The 17041-nt window shown below is 45.0% G+C and overlaps 1 protein-coding gene across 1 annotated transcript in view; it reads left to right on the forward strand.

Annotated features, from left to right (window-relative positions):
* Positions 1-17041, forward strand: part of slc37a2 (solute carrier family 37 member 2) — a 51084-nt gene that overhangs the window by 19842 nt on the left and 14201 nt on the right. The window contains exons 4-9 of the mRNA XM_052039860.1: positions 3788-3878; positions 8353-8431; positions 9690-9825; positions 12057-12133; positions 14549-14715; positions 15431-15468. Coding sequence (XP_051895820.1) covers positions 3788-3878; positions 8353-8431; positions 9690-9825; positions 12057-12133; positions 14549-14715; positions 15431-15468 — 588 coding nt within the window. The remainder of the gene's footprint in view (positions 1-3787; positions 3879-8352; positions 8432-9689; positions 9826-12056; positions 12134-14548; positions 14716-15430; positions 15469-17041) is intronic.

Genomic DNA, 17041 nt, shown 5'->3' on the forward strand with positions numbered 1-17041 from the left:
TTAAACCACTATATTCGGGAGCAATCAGGAGTGGACAATCTCCGCTAGTGATGAACACATTGACTAAATGTGTATAATAAAGTAGGTAACAACCTTTGGAATTCTTGGAGGGTGGTGGTTGCTCAAGGCAGGAATCAGATTCTTGGATTCTAGAAAATTGAGGAAGATGAGGAATTATCTGGGGAAAATAAACAAGTTTGACGATGAACCATGATCATCTTGAGTGAGAGAGCAGGCCTGAGGTGTAGGACCTGTTTCTGCAGATTCTTATGTGAATGTTCTGTTGTTCTCCAACACTGTCTGACCCCAGTTCTACTTCCAATATTCAAGTGCTTAATTCCCTTTTCTAAATAAGTTAATCACTTTATGAGCAGCTTGTTTGGAGTGTCTTTGTGTGTTTCTTGGTTACGGCATGTGATGTGTAGTTATTCTGTAGATTCGGGGGTCCCCGCAGGTGGGGGTTGCAACAGCTGGAGCTACTCTTCAGTGGAAGGGCCTGTCACAACAGCCAAGTCCCATCATGAGTGCCGAATCCAGGGTCAAGGGACTGCGTGCCAGTCCACCTAAATGGGTTGTTACAGCTGGTTTAAGTGGAGCTTAAGACCTGGCTCACTGCTCTCAGGATGTGACTTCTGTACCTGCACCTACTTTCTGGGCTACAAAGCAACGACGGCACATTCTTGATTTGGCATCAGTAAGGGGGTCATGAGTTCATGACCCATTGCAGATACCACTTTCAGGAGTGTCATTTTTGGAATGAGACACCAGGATCTCTTGGAACAACACAAAAAGCAAACTGAAGGAACTCAGCAGGTCAAGCAGCATCTATGGAGGGAAATGGACAGTCAACGTTTTGGGTCAAGACCCTTCATCAGGACTGGACTTGGAGGTGGTTTCAAAATAAAAAGGGGGAGATCTTCAGGTGTCCTGGCCACAGTTCAACCCACAACGAACAATGACAAAAAAATCTACTGTTTTGAAGTTTTTGGGATAAAGAAGGCCTCTATGTTGCAAGTGTGAGATATCAATGGGGTAAAATCCTTGGCTAATTTTCATAAGAAAATCCCAAAAGCATCAAACAGTATTAGACATTTTGTCATCGTTGTTTGGCCCATCAATTTGATTCCACCCCCCACCCCCCCCCCCAAACCGTTTCCCTTTAATCTATTCTCTTCTTCACACAACTTCACCACCGCCACCCCCCCCCCCCCCCACGCCCCCCATTTTCCTGCCACTTCCCTACACTAGGGATAACTGGCCGCTGTAAATTAACCTATGAGAAGGCCTTTGGCACCTGGGAGGAAACCAGAGCACCTGAGGGAAAACCCACGCAGTCAGAGAGAGAACATGCAAATTCACATGGACACCACCAGCGGTCAGGATTGAACCCAGATCTACTTGCTGTGTCACTGGTGCCACCTCAAGTTTGAAACCTACTAAGCGCATAAATGCTTCAGAAGAGTTTCTGGGTGATTCTGAGGGACGGAGATTGGTCCATGGATTTTTGGTGATGAGTTATCTTTTGTCCTGGGGGTGGGGGGGGGGGGGTGATGAGTCTTCCCTGAGTCTGATTCATTTACCCTTGTGCATGCATTGAATAGATTAAGAAGACCTTGACTCTTGGGGAGGTACAATAACAACGTGTAAAAGACATTTGGGCAGGTACATGGATAGGAAAGGTTTAGAGGGATATGGGCCAAACATGGGGAAGTGGGAGTAGCTTAGACGGGCATCTTGGTTGGCATGGATGAGATGGGCAGAAGGGCCTGTTTCTGTGCTGTTACTCTGACTCAATGACCTGGTGTTGTATCATCTTCTGCAGTCTTCCCATATTTCAGTAGCTCTATGCTGCCTGTCAGACCCTCCATGGGTGGAGTAGGTCTATGACTAATCTATACAGTCATCCATAATAAATGAATAACTACTAGCACATGCTATATCAATGAGGGAACAGTGTGAGTCAGTGCCTCGAGGAAAAGTAGTAAACTTGATGGGAGTAGTGTGTGGTACAGCCAAGGCTGTAAGATGCCTTCAACCAAGCTGGTGCTAAGCACTGTTGAATTAAGGTTGACAGTACCAGTGCAGTACTATCAGAGACTTTGTCTGTTGCAAGAGATGTTAAATGGAGACCCTGGATGTTCTCTCTGAACAGTGTAATCCTTCCCCACATCCTGGCCAACATTTAAGTTTCCTAGTTCTAGTTAAATATTCTACATATTGTCTCTGTTGTTGGTCTGTTTGATTGTGGAGCTCTGGATGTCCTTTGGCACTGCTGCTTCCTGAGGAGACCCGAGTGAAGTTACATATCTGCCCTTCCACGTCATGGGTACTGGGTTTACATACAGATGGATCACTCTGCAGCTGTAAGCTCTGAAGCAAAACCATGCCTTGTTTGGAGACTATAACCTGAAAATTGACTCATTTATTTTTAACCTCTTTCCTCCTGTCACATTTTCATTTTTTCTAGTGCTATTACTGGCACCTGGTGGTACAAGATTAGTACTGCAGCTGAGCATCTGGCCAAGTGCGGCTGAAATGTGATTTTTTTTATTATCTTGCTACAGAACAGTAATCCACAGCAGGAATGATTGTAAAATTATGCATAAATCTGAATCCATGCATTTGCCCACCTTGTGTTGCAAACAGAAGTAGGCTATTTTTTTCTTTAATAAAATCGGCTTTTCTACAGTCTTTGCAGCAAAGGCATTTAACAGGTCAGATGGCCTTTTGCATTAGATATAAGGAGCAGAATTAGGCCATTCGGCCCATTGAGTCTGCTGCACCATTCAATCATGGCTGATTTTTTTTTTCAACCCCTTTCTCCCCATAATCCTTAACCCCCTTGCCCATCAAGAACCTATCAATCTCTGCCTTTATGGATGGATTTTTTTCCCCCAGATATTTTGGGGCCTCTGTGGGGTGATTTTTGACTGAGTAATGATGTAAAAGTGTCCAGACCAACACTGTGGAGTGGTGTAAAGTTGGCCTTGTCCTCGTGGCACAGTTTAGGTAACTTCTGCTTGCTACACTACAGTGAACGTGCTGTTCTCCTGACTGACGTTGTCGGAAGGGAACCATTATCCTTGATCTTTCTTTTCAAATCCTTAAACTGTAGAAGTGTGTAACTTCTCAATGAATGGATGACTCAAAAGCAGGTAATACAGGCCAGTCGAGCAGTCGTGAGGAAGGGTTCAACAGACGATCTGCTGGAGGAACTCAATGGGTCAAGCAGCATCTGTGGGAGGAAAGGAATTGTCGACGTCTCAGGTTGAAACACTGCATTGAGATGATGCTGCTCGACCCTCTGAGTTCCTCCAGCAGATCTGCTTGCTGCTCCAGACTCCAGCAGCTGCAGTCTCTTGGCTCTCCTCTGAGGAAGAGTTGCTTTCCGCAGATGCTGCTTGACTGGCTGAGTTCTTCCAGAATTTTGTTCTTGTTTCATATTCCAGCATAGAACATTACAGCACAGTACAGGCCCTTTGGCCCACAATGTTGTGCTGACATTTTATCCTGCTCTGAGATCTATCTAACCCTTCCCTCCCACATAGCCCTCCGTTTCGCTATCATTCATGTGTCTGTCTAAGAGACACATGAAGAGCATCTGCTGTTTTAGTTGTTTTCCATTAATGGATAACAACCCATTACTGGTTTGGTGGAATGCTGAATGAATTTGGATGTATTGAGCTTGGATGGGGAAGCAGTACGTGGGCAACCTTCTCCCAAAACAGGTGGTTACTTTATCTTTCACATTCTTAATACTAACAAAAACATTCAATTGTTTTCCCAGAGTGAACTCCACAAGAATTGTTCAGCAATTGCCGACCATGGAAACAGAAGTCACCTCGACAATGATACATGGTGTGACTGGGCTCCATTTGGTAAGAGTCTCTCTTCATAAGTACTGTATGTCCACAGGAAGCATTTCACCAGAACAAAAAACAAACTGTCATTTCCACATCTTGGGGCGTGCGTAAAAAGGCTCATCTTAACTTTCCTCCACTTTTTTTCTTGTTATTTATGTCCACTCTATTTGCCAAACCCTTCAACCGTTTATCGTTAGTGAGCCAGTGGTTTTGGTAACAATCCAGCCACTGTGAAGCTAGCCTATAAATGACCAGATTTATTGAAATTACGATCTGTCGTGACCAGATCTGAACTTGTGAAGCCTTGTTAATTCAGCACCCAACCACCACACTGTCGAATTGTGCCCCTTGACTGGATTGTGTCACTTTAGTGAGATGCAAGTTGTTACTAAATACACCATCAGGGTCTTTTCCACATTCTCTACTACATTACCATTTCTGTCTAGGGCTCCTGGGGAACTAGGCTGACTTGCCTCAACCTGTAGAGTAAAAGTGAATCTAGTGCAGAGTTTGGGGATGTGACACGATTTTAACCTTAATAGGAAGTGTTAATGCTGCTGTAACTGGTGAGGGAGAGTCCTGTCCTCTGAGGCCAGCGGTGATTCTGTTTGTGACGATGCTGCAGTTCTTGCTTGACTGAGTCACCTCTGGGAACAATGCCACGAAAGTGTTGCTTGGCTTACTGTGATTTTTTTGTAAATTTTCTTCTGCATTGCACATTTTTCAAAGGAAGGTCTGTTTGGGACCAATGTACTGGAGGTGGTTTGACTGACTTGTTCCCAGCTCTCTGAAAGGCCCCAGATAGACCTCCAGAGCTGTGTGCATTGATGAGCTTTAGGTTGTGGTACTGGCTTTCATCTGAACATTACTTGGTGTGTGTGTGCACTACCTATTATTTAGAAGTAGGAACTATGGCTGATTGTAATTATTGGTGTGATTTACTTGTTCCAACAGAGGGGGAGGTTGTTTGGTCCCTCAGGTCCCAGTAAAGTAATCCCATTGGTACCATTCCACCTCATTTCTCTCTAGTCTTGCAACCTGTTCTCTCTCTCACATCATCAACTCTGCTTTTGATTCCTTTTGCAACTTCCCTTCACTAAGGGATAATTGACAGCATATCGTTGAGCTGAGCACCTGGGGAGAACCCATGCAGTCACAGAGAGCGTGTGAACACTGCACAATCAGCAGCGGATGTCGTGGTCAAACCCGGGTCTCGAGCTGTGAGACAATGTGGCTAACTGCCGTGCCACTGTGCCCCACCCCTCCCCTGCAGAATAATTTGTTTCTTCCACTGCATCGTGGACAATTAAATAGGTACCTCATGGTCCTATGTGACTGCTCCACAGTAGGTGAATGATAAGACACGTTGAGGGTGAGCCCACAAAGCAAACAACATGGTTAATGTTAAATTAGTAAGTGATTAATAAGCAGTACAATCATTCAAATTAAATTTTTAAAAAAATTTTATTTACAGCGTGGTAACAGGCCTTTTTGGCCCAATGAGTCCGCGCCGCCCATTTTTTTTAAACCCCCAAATTAACCTACCCGTACGTCTTTGGAATGTGGGAGGAAACCAGAACACCCGGAGGAAACCCACACAGACACGGGAGAACGTACAAACTCCTTACAGACAGTGACGGGAATCGAACCCCGATTGCTGGCACTGTAATAGCGTCGTGCTAACTGCTACGCTACCGTGCCTTATAAAATATTTCCATGTTTTTATCAAACCCCAAAGAGCAAAGTTTCTTCCCCACTGCAACCTTCCCGTATAAAATGGATCTTTGAAATGCAGCCTCTCATTCCTTGTGTGGTAAAGCCAGTCATATCCACCTTCGTCTCACAGCTGTCAAACTCCTTGACTGACTCCAACCACTGAGGGGTTAATGAATGAGCAAGAGTAACAATATCTCTTGAAAATTGGACTAGATCAATAACTACTTGTGCGTTAGCAATGCCGCACAATGTTAGTCCAGTTGATGTTGGTAAAGTTCAGTGACATCTCTCAGCCAGTTCGTCAGGACCCTGCCAAAATGTCGTTAACCAAATAGAATCGAGGACATGTACATCAGGGTGTTCCTTGGAGTAGTACCTCTCAGTGTGTGTTTATTCCTGAACTTTACAGAAACCAATATGTGTGCTGAGTACAAAATGGGAGAAAGAGAAAATATCAAAAAGTTGCATTTTCTCCTGTAACCTCGCAACTGGGAGAAGATCCATCCAATAGACAGCAGCTCCAACGCTCCTTGGGCATTCCTGTGGAAGTTGGCCAGCAGTCCGGGTGGGACCAGTTGAGTTGGGCACCCCACCCCAGCTGTTGCCTTTTAAGGAAACAAGCTGCAATGTATGAAATGACCCTTCCAATGGAGGGTCTTCGACTTGAAACATTAACTCTGTTACTCTTCCTGCAGATGCTGCCTGACCTGCTGAGTGTTTCCAGCATTTTGTTATTTCAGATTTCCAGCATCTGCAGTTTTATTTTTCTTCAAGCTGTAATATTCCTGTAGTTTTTCAAGAGGACGTTGTTTGTTTATGCACTAGTAGAGCTCTAATGCTATCAAAGCTTTGCTTTGTGAGAGCGGTCTTGGTCCTTCAATCCAAACACACATCGGTATGCACCCACTGTATGGTTTAAAAAAGACGACCACTCTGATTGCCCCCCCCCCCCCCCTGTCCTGGAAACCTGGGTGTGACCCCCAGCCTTCCACTAATGCTCCCACATCGGAGGTGCCCATTGCTGGGAATTGTCAGCAGCTGTGCAGCGTGTCGACAAACCACCCCGATGCTCTGGTCTCGCTCATCAACCTGTTGGCATGTGGAACAGCTGCTGCCAGTCCCCTGCAATGGCCACACTCACTGTGCCCAACACTAGCCCTGAGCCCCACATCTCAACACTGAGTGGTCACACTGCTCCCCCCCAGCATCCATACCAAACCATGGGCAATTCATCACTGCAAGCAGTGCCTGCAAGGGGCAAGGATTTTGTGCTAGGCTCCCAGCCCAAAAGTGCAGTCAGTAACAAATCACTCTCCTCTGGTATAATCAAAGACCCCTCCCACCTCAGACATTCTCTCTTCTCCCCCTCCAGTCAGACAGAAGATACAAAAGCGTGAAAGCACATATCACTGGGCTCAAGGACAGCTTCTATCCCTCTGTTATAAGACTATTGAATGGTTCCCTTGTACGATAAAATGAATTCTTGACCTCACAATCTACCTCATCATTGTCTGCCTGCACTGCACTTTGTAACTGTAACACTATATTCTGCATCCTGTTATTGTTTTCCCTTGTACTACCTTGATGTACTAGTGTAATGAAATGATCTGTATGGATGGCATGCAAAACAAAGTTTTTCACTGTAGCTCGGCACGTGACAATAATAAACCAACTTACCAATTTATAATGTTTTACTGATCCCTTTTTAGTGCTGATTCCATGAAGCTCTCATTCCTGGGAACACGTCCTGAGCATTGTGAGGTATCAGTGTGCATCGGACTGGATGCTAGTTCTTTCCCTGAGACGTTGCAGCTAATCCCAATCTTACCCTCACAGACTGATGCATGTGTATCAGCATTCTGACAACAGCCCCTTGAGCAGCCATCAGGAATCTGCTGGTTCTGTATTTTAACGTGGGCAAGGTACTTGAGGATAAATGTTGCTTGCTGAGGATCACTCCAGTTGGGATCAACCAACTCCTCGTCAACCTGAGATTAAAGAACGGCCCTGGTTTTGTTCAAGGCTTCTGTCCATAGTTTCCTAACCCTAATCGTGCAGTAGGAAATTCACCAATGCTTACGCTTTCACAGTGTGGGAAAGTTGAGCATTGGAGCAAGTAAGTGCTAGAATATTCAAGTGGAGTTGGTGTCCTGTAGCATTTCCAGCTAAAGACGACTAAAAATTGTTACTTTATTCATAAAACACAGCCGTAATTCATTGCTCGCAATAGATGCCCCAATGATGACAGTGGTCTGCCTTGTGTAGTGAAGGTAATTCCTCAGTTCAGTTGCGTAAGGAGTTCCTGAATTGTGATCCAGGAAGCAAGGACAATTATAAATCCATGCCAAAGTGGTTTGGGACATGGGGCCAGAGGTGATATTTTAGAACCTAGAGCAGTACAGCACAAGATAAGGCTGTTCGGCCCACAATGTTGTGCCAACCTAATTAAATTAGTAATGAAACTAAACTAATCCCTTCTGCCTACACAATGTCCATATCCCTCCATTTCCTGCACATTCATCTGCCCATCTAAGAGCCTCTTGAACACCTCTATCGTATTTGCCTCCACCCCCACCCCCAGCAGTGCACTCCCCATCCATCCATCTGCTACCTTCAATCTTCTAGGTGATTGAGATGCTGGGTTTGGGAGGCAGAAACTTTGAGTTATTATAATGCATGGGATGGGTGGAGCCACATTATACCAGCGGTGCAGAAGATGGATGTTCATTTACTTTCTTCACATTTCTTAACTACACTGCATTTTGCTTTTCAGATAAACCCAGTTACAAGATGCTGTTTGGCGCGTTGGATAACTCCTTCTTAATAGCTTATGCCATTGGAATGTTTTTTAGGTGAGTGTGATGGCACTTTGAGCCAGTGTGTAACTATATGTTCGGGGTGCAGCTCATCTTTATGGATGTTCCCCCACCACCAACCCCCCCCCCCCCCCCAAAAGAGGGAGGAGAGTGCCAAGCTCCCTTTGACTCTGCTTTAATAATGAACCTCTGACCCGATGTCAAGCAACTCTTCAATGAACTAAACTAGTACTTTATCATTATCTTTTATCACTAAATAATGAGGCATTTTTGCCTTTGAGCACAATTGCCTTGGTTTCTTTTCTGGTGCAGTTTGCTGTGTGATATTGTACAAGTTGTGCTGTACAATATTGGCAGAATTAGATCCTGACATCAGGCTCCGAATACAATGCCCCAGGTTCAACTCCGGCTCTCTTCATTGATTTAATTCTATCCAAGTAATTTTTGAAGTATCCAAACCTAGTTGATTAATATTAAAATCCAGGAGGAAGGTTTTTAGCACGAGTCTGGAACTTATGTGTTGGCAGAAGTGACTAAGGCTTGGCAATCATACTGGTTTACAACAGGATCATCACTCTGCCAGTGTGACCCTAGTGATAGAGTGTGGCACTGTGTGTCACAGCAAGTCATGGCTGATGCACCTTGGCCAGAGGTTGACTGTTGCTTCCATAACATCACCTGTTTATTTGATGCAGGGATCCCACACTGAGCACTATTCACCCCTGCATTCATTTGGAGTGCATGGACAGGCTCTGAGGGAGCTTTAATTCGCCAACTGTCATCATTTGCGGTTGTTTGTATTAATATTAAGTTCAAAATTTTTTTTAAAACATGGGAAAGGAAGCCATTACTGGTATTTATTTGAATAAATAAAACTTCAGCTACCAGTTCCATGTAGAGTGAAGACACAGTGGTGTTGCGTCTAGCATAATGCTATTACAGCACCAGCGACCCGGGTTCAATTTCCGTTGCCGTCTGTAAGGAGTTTGTATGTTCTCCGTGGGTTTCCTCCCACATTCCAAAGATGTACAGGTTAGGAGCTGTGGGGATGCTATGTTGGTGCCGAAAGATTGGTGACACTTGCAGGTTCCCCTCTCAGCACATTCTCAGTAACGCAAAAAGACGCATTTCACTGTGCTTTGATGTACATGTGACGAATAAATAAAATTAATTAATGCAAGCTAAACAATGCCTCATGACCAGTAGCTGTAGTTCTGCAGGTCCTTGTATGCCAATGGGATGTTACTTCTGATTTCTCCCCACACTAAGGCAGATTTCTCTCTCCTCTTTCCAGTGGTATATTTGGGGAGCGTCTCCCTCTGCGATATTACCTGACCATTGGGATGTTGCTCAGTGGATTGTTCACTGCACTCTTTGGATTTGGATTTTACTGGCAGATCCACAGCATCTGGTTCTACGTGTTTATCCAGGTCAGTGCGACTGTGTAGTTGGGAGCCTAACAACCAATCAGGGCTCTCTGAGACGAGGGTAGGCTGCAGATCCCCCAACCACATTCCACACTGTTTTCTTCTTCCTGCCCAGACTGTGGAGCTTTCCTGTTTCCATTTAGTCAGCTGTTTCTGGTGCACGTTAAAATTAATGACGGATGTTTTTTTACTTTGCAGGAGTTATGTCGGTGAATTGGTGGCTTGATCAAAAGCTTTTGAGTAGCAGGTTTTTATTTCGCTTGCTACACTTCCAACTAGATGGGACTTGTAACACAGGCGTGTAACAAGTGCAGACACAGAGCTCTCCTTTGTACAGCTTGTTGAAGCAATCAATACTTTGCCCTTCTATCTTTTCCTCTGGTGTGAATGTACACAGTGAGGATTGAACCATTCAAATGTGCACAGCATCACAGCTTAATTCAACCTCGTGTTCTATTTGCACCTTTCCAGCGGCACTTGTCTGTGTTCTGATCTGGACTGGAAGCCCTGCCCTTTCATTATTTATCTCCCCTGCTGCAGAGACACTCGGGTGTAGCCAACGTGGTGCAATGAGTTGGTGTCAGAGGGACAGTTGTGGCTAACCTAGCAATGCACAGTAGGGGTGGAAGATGAAGGGTCGGTTCTAGAAGAGAACTAGGTTCGTAATTCTTCACAAACATCGCAAAGCAGATCACCAGCTCTGGGGCTGTTGAGATGAGGGAGAATGGAATCAGATGGGATGTAGAAGAGGTCACTGAACTCTCCCTCTCATTAATAGAGGCATACAGCATGGAAACAAGCCATTCGGCCCACCATGTCCATGCCAACCAGTGAGCACCCATCTTTATTAATCTCCTCTTACAGCACTTGGCCCATAACCTTCTATGCCTAGGCGATTGAAGTGTTCGTCTAGATACTTAAATGCTGGCTGTGATTCTGCTTCCATCACACTCTCAGGTGGTGTATTCCAGGTACTTGCCACTCTCTGGGTGAGAAGGGTCCCCCTCAGATCCCCTCTTAAATCTCTGACCCCTTACCTTAAATTTATGTGCTTAAGTTTTATCTACCTCTGAGGGGAAAAGATCCCTGCAGTTTACCCTATCTATATGTCATTATTTTATACACCTCAGTCATATCCCTTCTTGGCCTCCTCTGCTTCAGGGAAAACAGACCCAGTCTCTCCGACACTCCGTCCTGGTGAATCTCCTCTGCACCCTCTCCACTGCTGTCACGTCCTTAGCAAGCAGTCACAAGGAGCAACTAGAGCAGATCACCTGTCCCGTTGTATCTGGGAGTTTGTGACTGACCTCCAGGGGAAATTTTACAAGAGCATGAACATGCAAGAGAAAACTGGGATAAAGTAGACTATTACATTGTCCTATTTTTAGTTTGGAAGGAATGGAGGCATTGTGGTGGAGTTTGTCTTTCAACATGAGTAGTTGTTTTTGTTCTTTATTCCCTGCTCTCCACATCACAGATCTGGGAAACATCTTCACACAAAGAATAATGGGAACATGGAACTTTCTTTCCCAGAAGAGGGGGCCAATTGAAACTTTCAAGGCTGTGGGCAAGGGCATTGAGGGATGCGTGATGGAGGTGAGGTGGAACTGCTGTGATCTAGGTGAAGGCCTCTGGGCCGACTCTTACTGCCCTGTTCCCATTGGTCATCTTTGCATTGTTGGGACACCGTCCTACAGAGTGCAGCACGGCCATGCTGGGCAGCCAGAGGTGCCTCAGAATTTTGAGGGCAGCACAGTGGAGCAGCTGGAGCCATGAGACAGCAGATCTACCTGTGACCCGGGTTCAATCCTGACCTCCAGCGCTTTCCATGTGGACTCTGCATGTTCTCCCTGTGACCATGTGGGTTCCTCCCACGTATACCAAGATGCCTAGGTCAGTGGGTTATTTACCCACTAAGTTGCCCCTAGTGTGTAGGTGAGCAGTAGAATGTGGGGAGAATACAAAGGGATTAGTGTGGGATTATTATAAATGTGCAGCCTGGATTCAGTTGAAGGGCCTGTTTCTGTGCTGTATGACCAATCTCTCCTGACAACATTATGTACAGAACAGGCCAGCTCACTGCCCCTCCTGCCTTTCCCCTTGTCTCTGCCAGGAGCAGTTCCTGTTCAGCACTGCAACTGTTACCCTAACTGGTAATCTTTCAGATAGATTTGAAACCAGTCTGTGAGTCTCTTCTTGCACTCACTTGCACCATTCATTCATTTTTTCCACAGATTGCAAATGGTTTGGTACAGACCACAGGGTGGCCAGCTGTTGTCGCTTGCGTGGGTAACTGGTTTGGAAAAGGGAAGTATGTATTGTATTTTGCTGATTCTACACAAAAAAAACTTGCATGCTCAGGCCTCTAATGTAAGAGGCGAGTAACAAGTTATCACATGTTAGACCATCTATCTTGTCATGTGAGTTGGTTTTGTGGGTAAATAATCTCCTTGAGAGAGGAAGTGAAACATTGTTTTTCTGTGCTGAGCCACCCCTCCTCTCCCTGAGTCATGCCCTTGTCAGTTTTGGGTTGCAAAGGCCCAATCGTATTTACTTCTATTCTTAGTAAATGTGTGTATCGCTGGTAACCTCAGCATTTATTGATTACCTCCAAATCCCTCAGAAGTGCCAGTGGAACTTCTCCAGAGTAGCTTCACACAATTGGATGACCATTACCAAGGATAGCTTAATCAGCTGCATGGTTCTGGGCATGAGGCGCATTTAGACTGATGAACAGCAGGCTTTCTCCACTAAAGGAAGTGGGTAAACAAGGTGCCTTTTGAGGATAATCTATGAAGTTCACTCTTACTCTGACCAAATTTCCTTTTTTTTTAAAATAACCCAGACAGAAACTCTTAAATTGCTATGGGATAGACTCTGGAATCCCAATTTGCTAGACTGCAGATTAAACAGAAGCTTTAAATGGAACTCAAAAATAAAAACCCTGCAGATACTGGAAATCTGACACAAAATGCTGGAAAGATTCTGCAGGTCAGGCAGCATCTTTGGAGAGAGAAACAATTGATGCTTCAGGCTGGAAACCCTTCTGTCTGGTCAGGAAGGGTGCTGTGGTGTAATGTGTTCCATCAAAACCTTTAAAGAAAACTGGCATATTCTTCAAAAGAGGGAATTGACAGACAATAGTGCTGCTGTCTCACAGCTCCAGTGAGCTGCTTTCAGTCCTAACCTCTGGTGCTGTCTCTGTAGAGTTTGCATGTTTTCCCTGGGACTGTGTGGGTTTCCACCAGTGCTCATCCCAAAGACATGCTGATTGGTAGGTTAATTGGTTACTACAAAATACCCCTAATGCAGGTGGGTCATAGGTGGACTTGATGGGCATGTAGGAGAGGATAGGTTACAGGGAAATAAGTTGGGGAATGGGACTGATGGGAGTGTTCTGAGCTGGCATAGACTTGATGGACCAAAAGGCCTCTTTCCATTTCATAAGAAAATGTGAGAAAATAAAATTTGGGAAAGAGCAAAGAACTGAGGCTGATTGGCTCCTTCAAAAGAGCTAACACATACACGTGGGCTGAATGATGTTCTCTACTGTGTAATTCTATCAGCAGAGTGCAGACAGTACTGTTTTTGTTTGGCTGTGATACCTGCATCATTTCAAATTGTAATCCAGCAAGAAAAAATATTGAAAGGAGCTGAAGTTTATGTGCCTTTTATGATGTAAATTTTTCTTTGCTGTTTTTGTCGGGAGAGGAAATTGTGGTTTATCAGTAAAATTGGGATTGGATTTGGACACTTTCCACGAGATGGTGCTATCTGTGTGAGGAAGGCAGGGTCTGGATAACAAGCCCTGGCTGATTTACGCTGCCTCGGGTGAACATCAAGGTCTAAGTACCTCAATGTTCAAATAATAGAATCTGACACTGACCTACTCTGTCACTGTCAGAGTGAAAAGTGACCATAAAACATAGGAGGAAAATTAGGCCATTCGGCCCATCAAGTCTACTCCATCATTGGATCATGGCTGATTTATTCTTCCCTCTCAACCCCATTTTCCTGCCTTATCCCCGTAACCTTTGATACCCTTACTAATCAAGATCCTATCAACCTCAGCTTTAAATGTACCAATCACTTGGCCTCCACATTCGTGGAGTCCATAGTATCACAGGAAAGGTACTAGTATGGATAGAAGATTGGCTGACTGGCAGAAGGCAAAGAGTGGGAATAAAAAACCAAGAGAGCAAGTTCTTTGTGGGAAGTAAGTCTCTTGTATGTGGCTTCAAGCCCCTCAACCCCCAATGAAGTTAAAGCTGACCTGTTAACTTTACCTGGAAACACCAGAGACTGCAAATGCTGGAATCTGGAGCAACACACAAAGCGCTGGAGGAACTCGGTGGGTCAGGCAGCATTGACCTGCTGAGTTTATCCAGTGCTTTGTGTGTTGCCGTAACTTTACCTGCTTGGGTTTCATAATCTCCTTTTTGAGATTTTTCAGCTATCCCTGCATGCCAAAACTTTACAGGAAAGGCCATTCCAGTAAACGTAGCATGTCTTCAGTGAGGTGGAAAGAAAGTTGTGCAGCAAGTTGTAGTCCCAGGCAACGGCTTGCAATACCCAGCTGACTGAGGCCAAGTAGATCCTGGACAAAGCCACACTCAGTTCCAGGTCTTGAGATGGTGACCTGTCTCCATCTTCGCTTGTTTGTTAAATCCATTCTCATGAATTTTAGTGTGTAATGTTATTTTTGCTCCCCTGTTTAATTTGACAGGAGGGGTTTCATTATGGGAATCTGGAACTCGCACACGTCGGTCGGTAATATTCTAGGCTCTCTGATCGCTGGGATCTTCGTGTCTTCTGCCTGGGGTTTATCTTTCATCGTGCCTGGTGCCATTATTGCAGGAATGGGAATAGTCTGCTTCTTCTTTCTTATAGAATGTAAGTATTGTATTGGTTTTGTATATCGGGGATTGCCTGCTTTGAATGGTGTGCAGGGATAGAGCCAATTGATGCAAACAAACACTCATTACAGGCACTTTGTGTCCAATTACTCCCAGTGCTGTGTGTAGCAGTGTGTCTGAAGTGCCAGTGACTTGTTATGGGATGGTGATAGGTTTGTGTCTAAAGCCCACCTTTCCCACCCCCACATCACCCGTGCTAAGTCTCACTGTTCTATGGAGATGGGGGTTATACGGCTGGGGAAACAGAACTCTATATGGCAGGGACAAGTAACTATCTCGGTGACTGTGCTCTTCTAACTGAGTGGATTTGAACTGATCTTGATTGATACTTGGAGTGCAGGTAAATTTTCTTTGGGGTGTGTGTTAATAGTGAGATGGTCCCCATAACTTAACCCTTACCCCAACTACCTCAAAGTGTGTGGTGTGGAAGTTGTGGAAAATGGTATGATGGAACCCTATCCTTTAGCATCTATGATGACTCTCACACCTTGGATGTGAAATGTGTGTGGGAGCTGTCATCGATGCTCTTGGCATCTGCCTGGTTGAACTGGCTTGTCTGAGTTGCCATGCTTAGGGAAAGAACTCTTTGGGATGTGCCTATTTGTTAAATAAAGATGTCAGAGTTAAAGGGCTTGGCTCTGATAATTTGATGTTTAGTGTTTCTGAATTAACTTGTTGTCTTTCCTCAACAGACCCTGAAGATGTGGGCTGTACTTCCCCTCAACACCATGTAAGCAGATTGACCACTCTACTATATCGTAATGGTTAGGAACTATCAAGTTGATGAAATGGGTTAACACCATTGCACGAACGCTACACGGCTGTACGATTCTTCCAGTGCTGCCCTCAGCCCCATTGTGCATCTCGTTCAATTCTGGTGTTTTCTGTGCTGGAGAGGACACTTGTGCGGCAAAAGGGATGGGAGATTATTTTGTGGGGAAAAAGGAGGGAAGAGGTTCCATTTCTTTCTTGTCTCCCAAATTTTTTCAGAATCCATCTGGCTGTTTGCATTTATCAGGGTTGAGATGCCATCAGATATATTAGAATCATAGAGCAATACAGCACAGATACAGGCCCTTCAGCCCAACCAGTCCATGCCGACCATGGCGCCCACCCATCTAGTCCCAATTTCCTGTGTTCAGCCCATATCCCTCCAAGCCCCATCCCTGTAAGTAGCTAACCAAGTGCTTCTTAAATGATACTATTGTACCTGCCTTAACCACTTCCTCTGGCAGCACGTTCCATATACTCACCACCCTCTGCGTGGAAAATGTTGCCCCTCAGGTCTTTATTAAATCTCTTCCCCCCCCCCCCCCACCCTAAATCTATGCCCCCCCCCTAGTTTTGGACTCCCCTACCCTGGGTTAAAGACTGCTACCATCCACCTTATCTCTGCCCCTCATGATTTTATAAACCTCTACAAACCCCTCATTCTCCTATACTCCAAGGAATAAAGACCTAGCCTGGCCAACCTCTCCCTGTAACTCAGGGCTTCTTGTCCTGGCAACATCCTCATAAATCTTTTCTGCACTTTTTCCAATCTAACCACATCCTTCCTATAACGGGGTGAACAAAACTGTACACAGTACTCCAAGTGCAGCCTCACCAATGACTTTTATCTAGCTGCAACATAAAGTCCCAACTCCTGTACTCGGTGCCCTGACTGACAAAGGCCAGCATGCTAATCGCCTTTTTCACAACCCTGTCTGCTTGTGATGCCACTTTTAACGAACTATGCGCTTGTAATCCTAAATCCCTCTGTTACACTCCCTAGTACCCTACCATTCATAGTATAAATTCTATGCTGGATATTCATTGCAAAGACTGAAAGCAATCCTCCTTTATATTTCCATATCTCTTGTTTCCTTGACATAAAATGAGACCATTTCAGCCCTTTGAATCCATGCTGCTTTACAAAATAATCCCATTCCCCCACAAATTTTCCTTGTAACCCACTTTCCCCACATCACCATCTTCTCCCAACAGATTGTACCACCCACCTGTGCATTAGGAGCAATTTACAGTGGCCTATTAACTTGCCAACCCACATGTCCTTGATGTGGGAGGAATTCAGAGTACTTTGGGGGAGGAAACCCATGTGGTCTCGAGCAGAATGTGCAAACTCCACACGTAGCAACAGAGATTGGGACTGGAGCTGTGAGACAGCAGCTCTCATAGCTGCACCACAGCGCTGCTCTGGAGATTTTTTAGTTTGGGGCTGGAGTGATGGGTGGGTGATTTTCTTAATTCATAAATTCACATTCTCGAGGTAACCTCTCTCAATGATGCCCTAGGAAGGATGG

The sequence above is a fragment of the Pristis pectinata genome, chromosome 27, assembly GCF_009764475.1.
Source record: "Pristis pectinata isolate sPriPec2 chromosome 27, sPriPec2.1.pri, whole genome shotgun sequence".
In the NCBI taxonomy this organism is placed as follows: domain Eukaryota; kingdom Metazoa; phylum Chordata; class Chondrichthyes; order Rhinopristiformes; family Pristidae; genus Pristis; species Pristis pectinata.